Source organism: Mesoplodon mirus (genome assembly GCF_964341445.2).
Source record: "Mesoplodon mirus genome assembly, chromosome: 2".
NCBI classification, from domain to species: domain Eukaryota; kingdom Metazoa; phylum Chordata; class Mammalia; order Artiodactyla; family Ziphiidae; genus Mesoplodon; species Mesoplodon mirus.
The window spans coordinates 194889621-194907024 of NC_138977.1; the positions used below are offsets into that span (position 1 = coordinate 194889621).

The following is a 17404-nucleotide window of genomic DNA, read 5'->3' on the forward strand; positions in this document are numbered from 1 at the left end:
TCTTTGAGAAGATGAAAATCGGCAAATCTTTTACTAGACAAAGAAAGAAAGAGGACTCAACTTACTAAGATCAGGAATGAAAGAAGGGATATTACTAGCAACCTTACAGAAATAGAAAGGATTATAAGGGAATGCTATGAAAAATAGTATGCCAACAAATTAGATAACCTAGATGAAATGGAAAATTCCTAGAAAAACACAAACTACCAAAACTGACTCAAGAAGAAGTATTAAAATCTGAAGACCTATAACAAGCAAAGAGATGAAATTAGTAATTTAAAAGAAAAATGTTCCCACAAAGCAAATCCCAAATGTTTAAGTAAGAATTAACACCAGTCTTTCATAAACTCTTCCAAAAGATAGAAGAGGAATACTTCCCAACTCATTGTGTAGGCCAATTATTACCCTGATACCAAAACCAAAGACATCACAACTTCTGTGCATCAAAAGACACAATCAAGAGAGTGAAAAGGCAACCTACAAAATGGGAGAAAATATTTGCAAATCATAACTTTAGGGGGTTTTTTGTTTTGTTTTCTTTAGACTTCCTTTTTTTTAAATTTTATTTTTCTTATACAGCAGGTTCTTATTAGTTATCTAGTTTATACATATTAGCCTATGCATGTCAATCCCAGTCTCCCAATTCATCCCACCAACAACAACAACCCCCCTGCCACTTTCCCCCCTTGGTGTCCATATGTTTGTTCTCTACATCTGTGTCTCTATTTCTGCCTTGCAAACCAGTTCATCTGTACCATTTTCTAGATTCCACATATATGTGGTAATATACGATATTTGTTTTTCTCTTTCTCTACAAATGACCCAATTTCGTTCCTTTTTATGGCTGAGTAATATTCCATTGCATATATGTACCACATCTTCTTTATCTATTCATCTGTCAGTGGGCATTTAGGTTGCTTCCATGACCTGGCCATTGTAAATTGTGCTGCAATGAACATTGGGGTGCATGTGTCTTTTTTTTTTTTTTTTTTGCGGTACGCAGGCCTCTCACTCTTGCGGCCTCTCCCATTGCGGAGCACAGGCTCCGGACGCGCAGGCCCAGCAGCCATGGCTCACGGGCCCAGCCGCTCCACGGCATGTGGGATCCTCCCGGACCGGGGCGTGAACCCGCGTCTGCTGCATCGGCAGGCGGACTCCCAACCACTGCGCCACCAGGGAAGCCCCATGTGTCTTTTTGAATTATGGTTTTCTCTGGGTGTATCCCAGTAGTGGGATTGCGGGTCACATGGTAATTCTATTTTTAGTTTTTTAAGGAACCTCCATAATGTTCTCCATAGTGGCTGTATCAATTTACATTCCCCCCCAACAATGCAAGAGGGTTGCCTTTTCTCCACACCCTCTCCAGCATTTGTATAACTTTAGGGGTTAATATCCAGAATATATAAAGAACTGTGAAACTCAACAACAAAAATAAATAATCCAATTAAGAATTGGGCAAAGGGGTTAAATAGACATTTCTCCAAAGGTGATATACAAATGGCCAACAGGCATATGAAAAGATGCTCAGTCAACATCACTGGTTATCAGAGAAATGAAAACCAAAACCAAAATAATATATCACCCTTTAGGATGGCTACTATGAAAAACAAAACAGAAAATAGGAAGGGTCAGTAAGGACATAGAGACATGGGAACCTTTGTGCACTAGTGAAATTGTAAATTGTGCAACGCCTATGGAAAACAATGTGGCGATTCCTTCAAAAATTAAACAGAATTACCTTATGATCCAGCAGTCTCACTTCTGGGTATATATGCAAAAGAATTGAAAGCAGAGTCTGGACACCCATGTTCATAGATGCACTATTCACAATAGCCAAGAAGGTGGAAGCATTCCACATATCCATCAACAGATAACAAAACGTGGTGTATACAGCGGATACAGCTTTTAATCATTCAGCCTTTAAAAGGAAGGAAATCCTGTCATGTCCTACAACATGGATGAACTTGAGGACATTATGCCATGTGAAATAAGCCAATCACAAAAAGATACTATGTGATTCCACTTGAGGTATCTATTCAAATACATAAAAACAGACAGTATTATGGTGGTTACTGGGGCTGGGAGGAGGGGGGAAAAAGGAGTTGTTAGTGTAAGGTTTTCAGTTTGTCCCAGTGAAAAAATTCTGAAGATCTGTTTCACAACAGTGTCAATATACACAACACTGCCAAGTATACACTTAAAAACAGTTAAGACGGTAAGTTTTGTGTTCTGTGTTTTTTACCACAATTAAAATTGCAAAAAAAACTTCAGAAGAAGGGAAAATTATGACCAGTTTTCTTCATGAATACAGATGCAAAAATCAACAAAATACTAGCCAACTGAATCCAGCAACATGTGGAAAGGATTGTACATCATGACCAAGGTTGGTTCAATGGTGACATACCATATTACTAGAATAAAGGTGTGAAAACTACATAATCATTTCAGTAGATGAAGAGAAAGCATTTGACAAAATCCAGTACTCTTTCTTGGTAAAAACACTCAACAGATTATGACTAGAAGGGAACTGCCTCAACCTGAAAAAGGTATCTACAAAAAACCCACAGCTATCATCATAGTTAATGTTGAAAGCTTTTCCCCTTCAATCAGGAATAAGACAAGGATGTCTGCTTTCACCACTTCTATTCAATATTGTGCTAGAGTTTCTAGCTAGAGTTATTAGACAAGAAAAAGAAACTAAAATCACCCAGACAAAAAAGAAGTAAAACTATTTCTGTTGGCACATGGTATGGTCTTGTATATAGAAAATCCTTAGGAGTCCACAGAAAAAGTAAGCTAAAAAACAAGCTTAGCAAGGTTACAGGATACAAGAACTAGGAATAAATGGGGAATGTACAATCCAAAAATGAAAGTTAAAAATGATTTCATTTTACAGTAGCATCAGAAAGAATAAAATACTTAGGAGGAATATGTTTAACCAAAAAAGGTGTAAGATTTGTGTACTGAAAACTACAAATACAGCAAAAGAATTTAAGAAGGCCTCAATAGATGGGAGGGCATCCCATGTTTCTGAATTAGAAGACTTACTTAATATTACTAAGATGGCAGTCCTACCCAAATTGCTCTTCATATTCAATGAAAATTCTAACCAAAATTCTAACTGCCTTTTATGGGACTTGGAATAGTCAAAAACACTCTAAAGAACAAAAACATTGAAGGACAATTTCAAAACCTGCTTCAAAGCTCTAGTAATCAAGACAGTGTGATACTGGCATAAGCATAGACATATAAATGAGTGAAACAGAATTGAGAGTCAGAAATAAATCCATATATCTATGATGAGTTTATTTTTGACACGGGGCAAAGTTAATTCAAGGAGAAAGAATAATCTTTCAAACAGTGATGCTAGAAGAACTGAATATACACATGTAAAAAATGAACTCGAATCCCTACCTCATGCTATGTACAAAAGTTAATTCACAACGGATCAAATACCTAAATGTAACAGCTGAAACTATAAAACTCATAGAAGAAAACATAGGGATAAGTTTTCATGACCTTGGATGTTGCAGTGGATTCTTAGAAGTGACACCATCAGGACAAGCATCAAAAGAAAGATAAATTAGACTATCAAAATTTAAAACTTTTGTACATCAAAGAACACTATCAAGAAAGTGAAAAGCCAACCTGCAGAATGGGAGAAAGTATTTGCAAATCACATGCATGATAAGCCTTTGTATCCAGAATGTGTAAACTGCTTTTACAAGTCAACAACAAAAAGATAATTTTTTTTAAGTGGGCAAGGGATTTGAATTGTATATTTTCCCTGGAGAAATGTCTGATAGCCAATAAGCACATTAAAAGATGCTACACATCATTAGTCATTAGGGCTATGTTAATAAAAATCACCATGAGGTACCACTTCACATCCACTAGGATGGCTATAATTTTTAAAAAAGGAATAGGTAGAATGTGGAGTAATTGGAAGGAACCCTTATATATTACTGATGGGAAGGTGAAGTGCTGCAGCTGCTGTTGAAAAGGTTGGCAGTTTCTCAAAAAGTTTAACAGAGTTACCATATGACCCAACATTTCCACTCCTGAATACACGCTCAAGAGAATTGAAAACATATGTTCACACAAAATCTTGTACATGAATGTTCATAACAACATTATTCGTAATAGCCAAGCAGTGAAAACAGCCCAGATGTCCATCAACTTACGAATAGATAAAATGTGATAAATCTACCCATTGGAATATTAGTCAGCTATAAACTGGAATTAAATACTGATACATGCTACAACATGTACAACATGAATGAACCTTGAAAACATTATGCTAAGTGAAAGAAGCCAAACACATATTGTATGATTCCATTTATATGAGATGTCCAGAATAGGCAGTTCCATACACACAGAAGGTTAGATGAGCAGTTGACAGGGAAGAATGAGTAGTGACTGCTAGTGGGTGTGGGGTTTCTTTGGGGGGTGATGAAAATGTCCCGGAACCAAATAGTGGTAGTGGGTGCATAGCCTCACGAATATACTAAAAACTACTGAATTGTATGCTTTAAATGGTGACTTCTTTAGTGTTTGAATTATATTTCAATTTTTTTAGAAGTCAAAAAAAGTCAAGCTCGACAATGGCGTTAGCTGGTGGAGATACTAACCATACCATTCTGAAAACAAGAGAAAAAACATTGTAAGGTGTTTGGGCTTAAAAACAAAAACAAAAACTTCAATAGTCATTATCACAAGAACTAGAATTTGTTGAAGTGTATCCTAGAACTGGAAGCCCATCTAACTTGTGACATGGATCACTATCTTACTTCAGATCTAGTCTTTATAACTCTTCTAAAAACAAAGGGATAAAGAGTAAAAAAAAAAAAAGCCTCTAGGGTAACCACCTTAGAAGCAGAAAGGAGCCTTTTTGGAACTGTTCCTCTTCTGGCCTGAGTCAGAAGGGACCAGTTAAAAGGCAAGGGGATTGTACCGTGAAAGGGAAAGTTAACATTCTTGAAACACAAACCAAATCTTTTCCATATATTACTTCTTCAAATATACAGGTGCGCTGAAATGTTGATCCCCTCAGGGCAGCAGAGCAGGGTCTGGGCTACACATCCACTGCCCCAGGGGTCTCCCTTTTAACCCCCCTGGGTGTAGTACGAATGTTTCTATTTCCTATGTGTGTCATGAAATGAAATAGTTAGGGAAGAAGCACTGCTCTTAGGGTCATCTCTTTAAGGTTCTCCCCACCTGCCTTATCATCATCTACTGATCGCCCTTAATTGTCATTGCCCCTCTTAAAATATGTCAACTGCTTTTCAGAGAGCTATACAGCAGTTCCCAAGTGCACCTAGCTAGGAAACAACAAGGTTAATTTGGTGTACTTATATTTTTATAGAGAGAGAACGCATAATTGTTATATTTTTATTTCCAAAGTACTTACAAATCAATTATTAAATAATCCAAGATGGAATTTTGTTAGCGATCGATGTCAAACTTTATTGGATTATAAATTCCAGAAATAAGCTTTTGCCTACTTTTTAAAATCTTTGCTCTTCTGACATCTCTATACTTACTAATAATTTTGAGAAGGTTATAAGTAATGACGCCAGGTCATTTCTGCAGGTTCTTTCAACATTAGATTTCCTCGCAGGTAAGAATACACTTAAAGGGTCTTCCAGTACCCTCACGTTATCCTCTGACTTAACTGGGACCTATGAAACATGCTAACAATTATTTATAAGCTGTTTAGAGCAAGAAAACAGATAGGAAACCCTGATGAGGTTGAGATGATGTGAGCAGATAACAGAGAACGTCTGTGTGTGTATCTATCACTTTGTTTTCATGCTGACTAGAATGTCAGTCTTCCCATTTGAAATGGGTAGAATACGTCTTGTTTTAGATGTGACTTTTAACTTCTGTTTTCTTTTAATGGATACTTTACCATCTGAATTGTGATCAGGTGTCATTTGTAGGTTAGTTTCTGTTGCTCTTGGCTGGGAAATATATTTTGCTAGGAATATATTTTGACTGGATAGTTCTACTTTTTGACTTAGTGAATTAAAGAATATCTCCAAATTGTTGACCTAATTTCCTAAACATAAGTAGAAGTAACGCTTTATACCTTTAAAAAATTCAATTGCTGGGTTTTATTTTTATTTTAGTATTGATAACTTTTAAGGTTTGGGAATATAGTTTTGTTTCACAAATTGGTTCATGTTTATCATGTCTACAACCTCATTTTGACTCATTTTGGGTGTCCATTCTAGATTGGTTCTTATATTTTAGTAATGTTCAGGCTTAATGAATGAATTAGTACTGCTAACGAAATGCGAAAAATCAAGGCATATACAACATTGTTTTTCCAGTAAAGTACTGCCACAGCCCATCAGACACTGACTGGGCATATTTCTCCCCAACCAAGAGTTCATACTATACGACTTCTAGTTGGTGGGGATCTTGTGGCCTAACTGGCTTCTCTCTGTTGAACCCAAAGTCTCCTCAAAGCCCCATTTGAAATCACTGCTTTAAAAAAAAAAAAAAATTTATGTTTGACAGTTTTTTTTAATGTGCCTAATTCTTTCAAAAGTGACAAAATGTTTGACAGTTTTTTTAATGTGCCTAATTCTTTCAAAAGTGACAAAATATTTTATATGCTTTTTGTGACTTTATTTTCAATTAAACTCATGATGTATTCTTTACCAAAAGGTTTAGAGGAATGCAGATTGCGTGTTTGCAAGGATTTTCCTAGTACACATGATGGTACGTGATATTCTTGAAGAATATCATCTAAGTACCCAAGAATTAGGAGCATTCTTACTCACAGGTACTAAAGAGCTCTAAATTGAAACATTTTCAGAATACATCTTAAATACTCAAAATAATAGTGGAAATGACACCTGTAGTGTTATTAAAAGCGAGGTAAAATATTTTCATTAGTAACCTTTATTTCCTTTAGGGTTTAATGAAGAAATTCATTCGGTGTTCTACACGTGTAACTGTGGGAACTATTAAAAAATTTCTAAGTTTAAAACTAAAACTTCCAAGTTCTTATGAGGTAAGTTAATAATCTAATCTTGATCATTTTGATAATTCTAATCTGAAGTAAAATTCTAACAAATTAATTTTGTGGAAACTTTGATTACTTTCATGTTAAAAATTTTTGGAATGTAATATTCTATTTGTGTAATTTGTGTTTTTGAATTTAACATCCTGACTAAAACATGATACTAATAAACCTAACGTTTTATAATTAGAGGAGATATTTAAATAACATTAAGTATTCTTGAAATAAATATCCCAGCTAAATGGATATATATTTTTTAATGCCAGCATGCTTTATGGTATGTCTTTTTTTTTCACTCTGAGACCTTTCCATCCATTTTAATGAATTCTTTATAGACTTCTTTTTCAGAATGTAAAACATTGTCTTTTTATCAAAGGGATTTTGTAGTGTTCATTTAGTTCTGTAACATGCAAAAATGATATTTGCTTAGACCTAAGTAAAACCAACATACTGCATCTGCATACATGTAGTCTACTAGTTTCTTACAGAAGTCAGTGGCCCTGATGTTGATCACAGTACAGCTTGTAATGTGTGCAGTGTTAGAGAATGTTTATGACCCTATAGCTCTGGCTATCCCTTACAAGGAGATGCAGCTACCATTTCTCACCTGCCCAAACGGCAGTCTTGCAACTTGTATGAATTTCCTTTCCTCCCCTTTGAGTTCCTCTAGTCACCATCTAAAACAACTAAAGATCGAGGCTAGCTTCCTGTATAAACAGAGACATCAAAGGAAAAATAGTTTTTCAGGCTTATGTACAATAGTATTCATATGAACAGCCATAGCAGAAATTAAACAGGATTTGAACATAGGTATTGACAAGTATTAAGTCTGTATTTTGAGGAAACCTCTGAACCTGACCTTATTTTAAAATGTCTTGCAGATGACTAATTAATCTGTGGATTAAGAATTAATTCTTATGTGTTTGGTCCTATAAAAAAATTTTCAGATATAGTAACTTTTACATAAGGAAAAAAATTGTGAATGTTAAAGCCATATGTACTTGATAAAAGTAAAAAAAAAAGATTTATAGATATAAACACAGTGAAATAGAAAATGAAATTGTTTTTATAATTTGGTTTTGCTCTTTATTCTCTTCTTGCAAAATACCACTTGCAGTTTTATTTCCTTACTTTCAAGTGTGACTCATTGAGTTATTTTCTAGTTTTCAGGAAGTTGTTAGAGCTGAGAGAACTGTTACTCTCATACAGTCTTACCACTGGCACTTACTATATACATTTCTCTATAGACTTTTCTATAGAAAGTATGGAAGGGGGAGAAACTGAATTCACTGACATCTCCTTATCTATCCCAATGCAAAGAACTTTCCCTATGATTTTTAGTAATATTTACTGTTTCCCCCCCTTATTTTGCTGCCCCACATATAAGGGGGTGATTTAATGAAATACCTAACAACTGAAGTGTCTACAACGGTACTGGTAACTGGGACAGGATGGTTTGGTTTTCAAATGACAATAACAGAAGCTGCGTACCTAGTTGGGAATTGCATCCTAAGTAAGTCCCTTTACCTCTTTGCTTATGAATTTATTTTACAGGCAAGATAAAGAAAATAAAACTATCTACTTTGTTCTTTTAAAAATAAAATGGTGTCTGAAAAACATTCTGAGGTTCATTTAAGTCACCATAAATCATCCAAAAATCAATATAATTTAGCTAATAATTTATCTAGTACAATTGGAACTATACTCATTTTAGACTTCAAGTTCAAAACTCCAGTCTCTGTCTAGCCAGACAAGAATTATTTAAAAGCCATTCTTCTTCCTCCTTTCCACACTTTAAATTAAATCCTATCAGTTTGCTTTTAATCTCTAGAGAACCGAAATGTTTTATTTATAGGGATCTATAATAAATGCTTGTTTAATGATGCTTTGTTGAATTCGTAAATCATAGCCACAGCTCCTGTGGCCTTGCTAAGGACTGGGGGCAGCAGGGGTTGTTTGGTTGCTGCAGCTCTAGAGCAAAAGTGAGCACTGATAAGTATGACCCTTTTTTGAAGTTCCATACAAGGAGGGAAGACGGCCTGGTAAATATTATGCAGGTTACCAGCTAAGCGGAGCAGAGAGGTGGAGAGCCCTGGGAGACGCAGGCCTGTGGCCTGGTCCTAATTGTTCTGTCAGCTTGAATGCCTTGAAGCCCCCAAAAATCATGTATCCATATCCATTCATTTATATATATGGATATATCCATATCCACCCATATTCTGCTGCAAATATAAACTAATGCAGAGGAGGAAAGCAGCTCCTTCAGATGAGAGATGAATTCATAAGCCAAATGTGCCATGAGGAATTATAAGGTTTCCACAATTTCTTCTCATTCAGTAAGAAATCACAGAAGCATGTCTAAATCTCAAAGGCTGCACAGAGACATAGACTAAGAAAGTTCACATTGCGTTTCAAAATTAGGTGATGAACTTGAGATAGAGGTATGTGGGACAAGACAGTGATTCATGTTAATTATATCTGAATTGTTAATACCTATGAGATGAGGCAGTGCTTTTAATAGATCCAGTGTTCTTCTCAAATAATGGACACTACTCTATATTGATATAAGTATTTGAATCTTTTTTGAAATTTGGGCAAAAAAGTGTAAAACACTTATGAATTGAGAATTATTTATGTTAATGGATCTGTAACTGTTCTTTTTAAAGTTGGATGTGCTGTGCAATGGTGAAATTATGGGGAAGGATCATACTATGGAGTTCATCTACATGACAAGATGGCGACTAAGAGGCGAAAACGTAAATTGCTTTTATATACCTACGTGTATATTTAGTTCTTTACCATTATGTTATTCAAATTTAACAGTTACTTAGACACTTAAAAAAAAAAAAAAAAAAAACTAGCTTGGGAAAGAAGAAACTGGTTCCTCTTGTTTCTCAGCTACTCCATAATAGTTGGTCCCAAGTACAAGGCCGAGATCTGTGTTAGATGTGGTTTTGTTATATTTAAGGTAAGTTTAAAACATCAGTTTGAATATGTTCAGAACTCAGCTAACCTAGAGACGGAGGAGATAGCACTTACATTTTTTTAAACCCCAGTAAATTATGGGAACTTTTAAGTTCTGCCCTGACTAGTATGTTTAATGGTTAAGATATTTTTTGTTTGTGGTAGAGGAAACAGATAGGGTAGAATCTAGATAATCTTTTTTTCAGGTACCGCCTTTACATTGAAAGTATAAAATCGGACCGAAGGGTAAGTGAGTTTGCAGTGGTTTCTGATGCCAGAATTAGATTGCCATGCCTTAGGCCCCAGGCAATATTGGAGAGATGATTAAAAGGAGGAAACTAAGAAAATTTTTTTAAAAACCCAAAAGGAGTTTGTATTTTGAACTATATCTTTGGTTAGAGTTAATTAGAAGGTTCAAGTGTATCTTATCTGAGTTATATGTAACATTGATATTAGGGAAATTGGAGGGGCTAGGGATTATAAGGCTGATATGTAGCAGTAAGGAATACAGTAGTAATTTAAAAAATCACAAAATTAAGAAATGCAGCCTCACATAATTACAGTGGGTCAAAAACATACTTATGTTGAGTGTAAACATCTACGGAACTTTTTTTTTTCTTCAGAAGAACTGTCTTGTTCAGAAGAACTCACGTAACTTCTTAATTCAGAATTTTTTTCTATTCACATCCCACTTGGATGACGCCTTCCTTGCGAGGCTGAGTTCTCGTGACCAGGAGGAATAAGTTATGTTCTAGTCCCAGCCACCAGGTTGTGTGCCTTGAGGAACTTATGAAACCTCTCTAAGGCTCCTTTTTTTTTTATTCTAATTGTCTTTGTATTTGGTAAATTACTACTTGCCTATGACATTTTATATATTTTTAATGGTTCTACATACATCACTCTCATTTAATCCATCTAACCAGAATGTTTCAGGTACCAAGTGCAGATTACAGAGGTAGTCAGTTCTCTTGCCTGGCCCTGCTGGGGCCTAAATATTGTGGTATTACACATAATAGTAATACCACACTATTCGCATAATTTTAGCTTTCTTTGATAGTTCATTGGACACTTCAGTATGTGTTAGTGCTTGATATCATCATTATGAATAGGTTTGCCTTAAGGTTGAAGAGCTGTAACTCATCATCCACTGCAAGACATCTACTGATACTCACTTGTCCTTCACCAGATCCCTTCCCAAAGGTCTCCCACACTGCCAGTTATTTTAATGTCAAAGCATGAAAGAGCTAATTCATAGAAATTGTTATTAATAAAGAGAAACCAGTCTTTACTACAGTTATGCTTCTGATTACACATTTCCGAATAGTTTAAATTCCCTGGTTAAGGCATATTTTAATAAAAATTGGTTCAAAAAAAAGGTTAAGTACCTTATTTTTATTCAGGTAAAAACAACCAATAAATAGAAAAAAATACCACATTTTATACTTAGTACAACAGTAAAGTAATAGCCCATTTCATTTTTTTGGCATGACAACCCTGTTTTTTGTTTGTTCTCCTCCTCTAAACCTGTTTCTCCCTTAGCCTTCACATTCTCAGCAGTTCCAAGATTAATAGTTCCATTTTTCCAGTTTCTCAGACCCAAATCCCTAAAGTCACTCCTGATTAGTTTCATCCATCCTTAGCAAATTCTTTGACCTCTACCGTCAAAATACAGTAATGAGAATCCAGTTACATCTTATCACCTCCTCTTCTGTCACTCTGGTCCAAGCTACTGTCACTCTTCTCCAGAATTTCTATAAAAGTCTCTTAATTGGGCTCCATGCTTCTACTCTCTTTTTTTTTTTTACGTCTTTAATTTCTCACAGCTATGTGTTTTAGTTTTTTTTTTTTTTTTTTACATCTTTATTGGAGTATAATTGCTTTACAGTGGTGTGTTAGTTTCTGCTGTATAACAAAGTGAATCAGCTATACCTATACATATATCCCCATATCCCCCCCATCCCATGCTTCTACTCTTGCTGCCACCTGTGCCCCCTCCCATCTTCACCCAACACAGCAGCCAGAGTGACCCTCTTAACACAAGTTAGAACATGTCGCTTCTGTGCTCTAAATTCTCCTGTACCATCTAATGGCATTTAGATAAAAGCCAAAGTCCTTCCAGGGACCTATAGATGGTGGACCCCACACAGTTTTCCCCAAAGACATCTTTGCTCTTACCCTTTGCTCCCTCCCTCTCGCTTCACTGACCTCTGTGTTTGTTTCCTCTAACATGCCAGGCTTGCCCTTGCCTCCCCAAATATCCACCTAATTGTTCCCTTTACCCCCTTCACTCAGAGAATTTTGCTTCTACATCCCCTCCTCAGTGAGCCCTCTGACTTCCATTAATAGTCCAACCCCTCTCCTGATCTGACACTCTTAACCCCTTGTCATGCCTTGCCATTCTCCACAGTATTTCATACCGTCACTACGCCTCTTCTGTATGTTTATTGTTTGTCCCCAACTAAAATGTAGCCTGAGGGTAGGGATGATTATTTGTTTACTGCTCAGTCTCCAGCACCTAAAGCAGTGCCTAGTACAGATACTCAGTAAGTATTTGTTTGAAGAGTAAATTGAATGAAAGTTTTGTCCTTTATAAGGTAGTAGTTAGGCAAAATATAGCCTAAAGGTCATTTTGTTTATTTCAGTCGGTTTCCCATTTGTTTTCTGTTAAACAAATTTTAAATTTTTGCTCATGTTCCAGTTAATTATGAGTTATTATAATTGATGAATTCTGACAGTTGGAGTGAATGGACAAACTAACAATAAAACAATTCTTTCTTGATTAAGCCCCTTCCAGCATATTTATTTCAGTCACATTCTTTCCCATCTCTACCCTTCATTGCCAGCAAGATGCCAGATTGTCTGAAAAGCTCTCGTTACTGTCTCTACTGGCATTGCTAACTGACTGTGTCTTGGGCTAGGGTCGGCATATTTCCTAAACTAATGACCGCCTTATGGTTCTTTCACTTACTTCTGGTACTTTTTTATATTAAACATTTTAATCTACCTGGGATTTGTTCATTTACACACACACACCTACAACAAGGCTAAGGCTCTAAAACTTATTCTAAGAATTTTTTTGCCAGAAATACAGTTTATTGAATAAGTCGTACTTTGCCTCATTGTTTTGAGATGTCACCGTTATCTGTGCATATGAATCTAGACATATGTGTACACATGCAGATGTGTATATCTGTGTTCCTGGACATTGTTTTGTTCTTCTGAGTAGGACTTAATCCTACACCAGCATTTCACATTATAGCTTTTATAAAAATCTGATCACATAACACCCCTATCTGAAACTCCTCAATTGTCCATTTTCTTTGGGATATATTTAAATAAAGTCCAGACTAACTTATAAGGAAAATAGTTGGGCCTTCTAGGTTACTTTATGATGTCTATCAGCATCTGTTAGGAAAAAGCTCATTATTATTATTTTTTTAAATTGTGTTGGCTAGTTTTCCCCCTTTATTGTTTAGGTGAGCTTGAGAATGGGATTGTGATTGGCATTGGATTAAATTTCTTGATTGACTTGGCTAGCATTTGCAGTCTTTTATTCTGTTTGTTGCTGTGGGGTGCCCTCTGAAGTTCTGGACACTTCTCTGTGTCTCTGAGTAAAGTTTGTGGTTTTCTTCCCTCTTCATGTTGGATGCCACCTCTGCCTTTCTGGGTCTTTTGCCTCAGGCAGGATCCCCCATATTCAGATCACCTCTTGGCCTTGTCCTCTTGCTAGACTCCTAGGGGGAACCTCGGGGAGTCAGTTTTGCCTCCACTCCTCAGGAGCAGGACATTTCTGCCTGTGCCACACAGCATCTGGGCCACTCCTCCCCGTTATCATGGGATGGTTTCACTTCAGGCTTAGCCTGCTTTCTGTCCTCTGTGCTCTTTCTGGATCCTTGTCTTCATTGTGATGCATTTTTGAAAGACTTTTATCTTTAGGAATCAAATATCCAGTCAAACTTAGCTAAGTCCCAGAAATTTTTCAGTTCATAACAGTATTTGCACCTCAAGATTGGTGTTCATCTTTTGCTTATTAGTGGGAGAAAATGTACCTTTTTTTAAACCACTGCTTCTCAAACTTTAATGCAAATCACAAAATACCTGGGGAATCTTAGTAAAACACAGATTCTGATTCAGTAGTTCTGGGGTGAGGACAGAAATTCTGCGTTTCTGACAAGCTCCCAGGTGTTGTCTGTGCACCTGATATTTGGGGCCACCCTTTGAGTAAGATGATTTTCGGGGACATGATCCATGACCACTGGCCTGCCCTGTAGTTTCCACATCCATAAATTGAGGGTGCAGAATGGAAGAATTAGACCTCAGTTTGGAAGGAACTTAATCACCAGTCTAATTACATGGATTCTGTTTATAATATCCATGCAGTGTTCATCACATTTTTTGAAACATAAATGGGATCATATGTATTGTTTTGCAGCTTCTTTTTCTCATTTGTTAATATGTCTTGTGGAGAATCAGTAAATTTTAAAATAATTATTTGTAACAAGTTGATAGTATTCCACTTGTGTGGCTGTAGCGTAATTTGATTAATATACTCATTTGATTTGACTCATTTAGATTTTTTTCAAATATCTTGACATTATAAACAGTGCTGTATTCCAGTGTATATATCTTTTTGCACATGTGGAAACATATTTATTGGCTAAATTCCAGATGTGGATTTACAGCAGAGTATGCATGTTTTAAATTTTGATAGAAACTGATAAATTGTCCTCTAAAAAGTTTTTAGCAATTTGTAGTCATACCAATAATGTATGAGTGCCCATTTTCTGATACCCTCACTAACACTTCATATTTTCAATTTTGTATTTCTTTTGTGAAGTTTCTTTCCATATCCATTGCCCCTTTTTTCCATTGTGAAGTTTATCTTTTTCTTACCGACTCCTAGGAGCTCTTTATGTATTTTGCAACTATTTCCTCCCAGTTGTATCCCGCTGCATAGTTTTGCCTCAGTTTTTTGGTCCTTAAAATTGGGGTAATAATACCTATCTTGAAAAATTTTAGTAAGAATTAATGAAATATTATATAGTAAAGTACTTAGCAGAGTGCCGGACATAATAAATGTGTTATTTTATTAATAACTTATGTATGTTTGCTTTCATTATTATTATAATTCTCTCCTCCTACACTTAGTCTCATGTCCGCAAGCTAACTGTTAGTATCTCTGTCTCTTCAGCCTCAGCTTTCACCATGAACTCATGTTCTTCCTGCTTACCTTTCCTTGGGTAGGTTGAGTACCTACTCTCAGGACTCCCCCTTTTTCCAGATAATCCTGGTTGGTTTTATCTCTTCCAACAACCCCTGCCAGTCCCTACCTAAAGTTACTGCACCACGTTTGCCTTGCTTTGCTTTCTTTGCATTACCAAGCAATTTTAGGAAAAGCAAACATCTACCTTGACTAATACCGAAGAGATTAATAGGAAAAAAAACAAAAACAAAACAAACAGTGAAACTTGCCTCTTTCTACCCTCTTTACTTGTTAAATGCTATTTGGGACTTGCATAGTTAGGCAAAGTCTGGTAGGCCACAGTGTGGGGAGTCTTGGGAGAGAAGGGGGAAGGTTGTCAATGATAGCAGTGCTGGGTGTGTCTTACAGCATGTTGAGCCCAGTACAGAAATTCAAGGACTAACTTCTAGGGAAAAAATTGCTAAAGTCTTTCAGGAAATGGAAAATATCTAAAATTTTATTTTAAAAGCTACCAGTATATTTGTTTTAATAATTGCTTACTTAAATATTCTTCCAAAGTATATTTTAAAAACGTGCTCTGGGATGTTCGATTTATCCTGGTTAATTTGTATCTCACATATTTTTAATCTTTTTTTTTCTGTTTTGAAGAAGCACATGATGTTGAATTCATATATGCATAATTTTAAAGTGTGTTATGTTTCATAATTCCATTACTGTTAAAATGTTTATGCTTAATAAGGGTTCAGGATAATATTGAAAAATCAAGATTTGGGAATGATTTTTTAATATGAATGGTTAACCATTAAAAGATGGTAGATTTAGAAATGAATCTACTCACTAGTTTAAAAATATGTTCATTCATTGATTTACTCATAAAACATTTGAGTGGCTGCTGTGTGCCAGTTCTGTGCCTTAGCTCTTAAGATTGCAAATATGAATAAGATTCAGACTCAAAGAGCTCACAATCTAATGCTATTAAAACAGTTATGGAGACTAAGAGTCTAATCGGAGGAATATAAAGAACCTAACCTAAAACAGAACATGGATCGCTTACAGGCTGAGGCAAGTTCCCTGCCCCTCTCAGAGCTCTGAGATCCTCAAACAGTGTTTGTTCCCTCTCAGGGTGGTTGAAGAGGAGATCTAGGAGATTACTCGCAGGAAAAGTTGGAAGAAAGAGGGCGCCCCTCCTGGATTGAGAAGGCGAGGGTTTTCTCAGGAATTTAGTATTTGAAGAGGAGATGGAAAGGATAGGTCACCGTTTTGGTAAATATTTGCAGAATATTAACAAAACTCATATCTAGAGACTAAAATAATTTCAAGCTAAAATTTACCAGTCACTAAGTTATTAAAGACTTTTTCCAAAAACAACTACCATATTTTGGAAAGTGTTTACTTAATCATGTTGACTCATGTTTGACGTTAAAATATTTTAAATATGTATCCAGTTGTGGATGCCTCTTATCTGATGAGTTCATCTCCTCCGCAGTTTCGGTGTCTGAACTGCTCAGCTTCGCAAGTCTGCCCTCAGGATGGCCCTTTGTATCAGGTAAGAGGCACTCACGACTGTACATATGACCCTATGATGCCTGCCTGCCACAAAGGTGACTGCTTTCACCCCAAACTCAAGTTCCTAAGACATGTAACTTTGCAAAACTAAGACTTACTTGAGCTACAAAACTTCATCTTTTCAACTTACATCCCCAAAGTTTCCCATTATTTTAGTTCTCTTGAATTACCTATTTAATTTTGCCAAACTAAAAATGAAGTTATAAATGTTAAGGCCATTATTTATGCATCAGGAATTTTTAATAATTACCGGTTTCAGCCCATGAGAAATCTCTGCTCCATACTGAATCTCTGCTCTATACTTAACACTTCTTTGTGTGTGTGTTTTTTTAAATTAATCATTCACCCACAAGTGAAAGATAAAATGCCAGATTAGGTGAAGCTAAATAATAGCAACAGCTAAATGCAGTTGTGAGCTTGCTTACTAGGCCCTGTCCTAAGGACTGTACTTGAGTTATACCTCTTCTAGCGCAGAAATGATAGTGAACTGAGAAAACATGAACATACCTCTGAGAAAAGTTTATCTAATATAAGTACATTTTAAAAATTTGGAAAACAGAAGAGACTAAGTGTAGAATAGTAAGGATTACTGTTGAGTATAGAGATGATCTGTGATCAACCTCAATCCGTGGATTAAC

General features: G+C 35.9%; 1 protein-coding gene across 3 annotated transcripts in view; it reads left to right on the plus strand.

Moving 5' to 3' along the window:
* PCGF5 (polycomb group ring finger 5) overlaps window positions 1–17404 on the plus strand; it is a 65645-nt gene that overhangs the window by 36695 nt on the left and 11546 nt on the right. For 2 of the 3 annotated variants that reach the window (XM_082644077.1, XM_082644076.1), the window contains exons 7-9: window positions 6926–7024; window positions 9700–9789; window positions 16687–16746. In XM_082644077.1, the coding sequence (XP_082500203.1) occupies window positions 6926–7024; window positions 9700–9789; window positions 16687–16746 (249 nt within the window). The remainder of the gene's footprint in view (window positions 1–6925; window positions 7025–9699; window positions 9790–16686; window positions 16747–17404) is intronic. The other variant, XM_082644078.1, reaches the window with a different exon arrangement.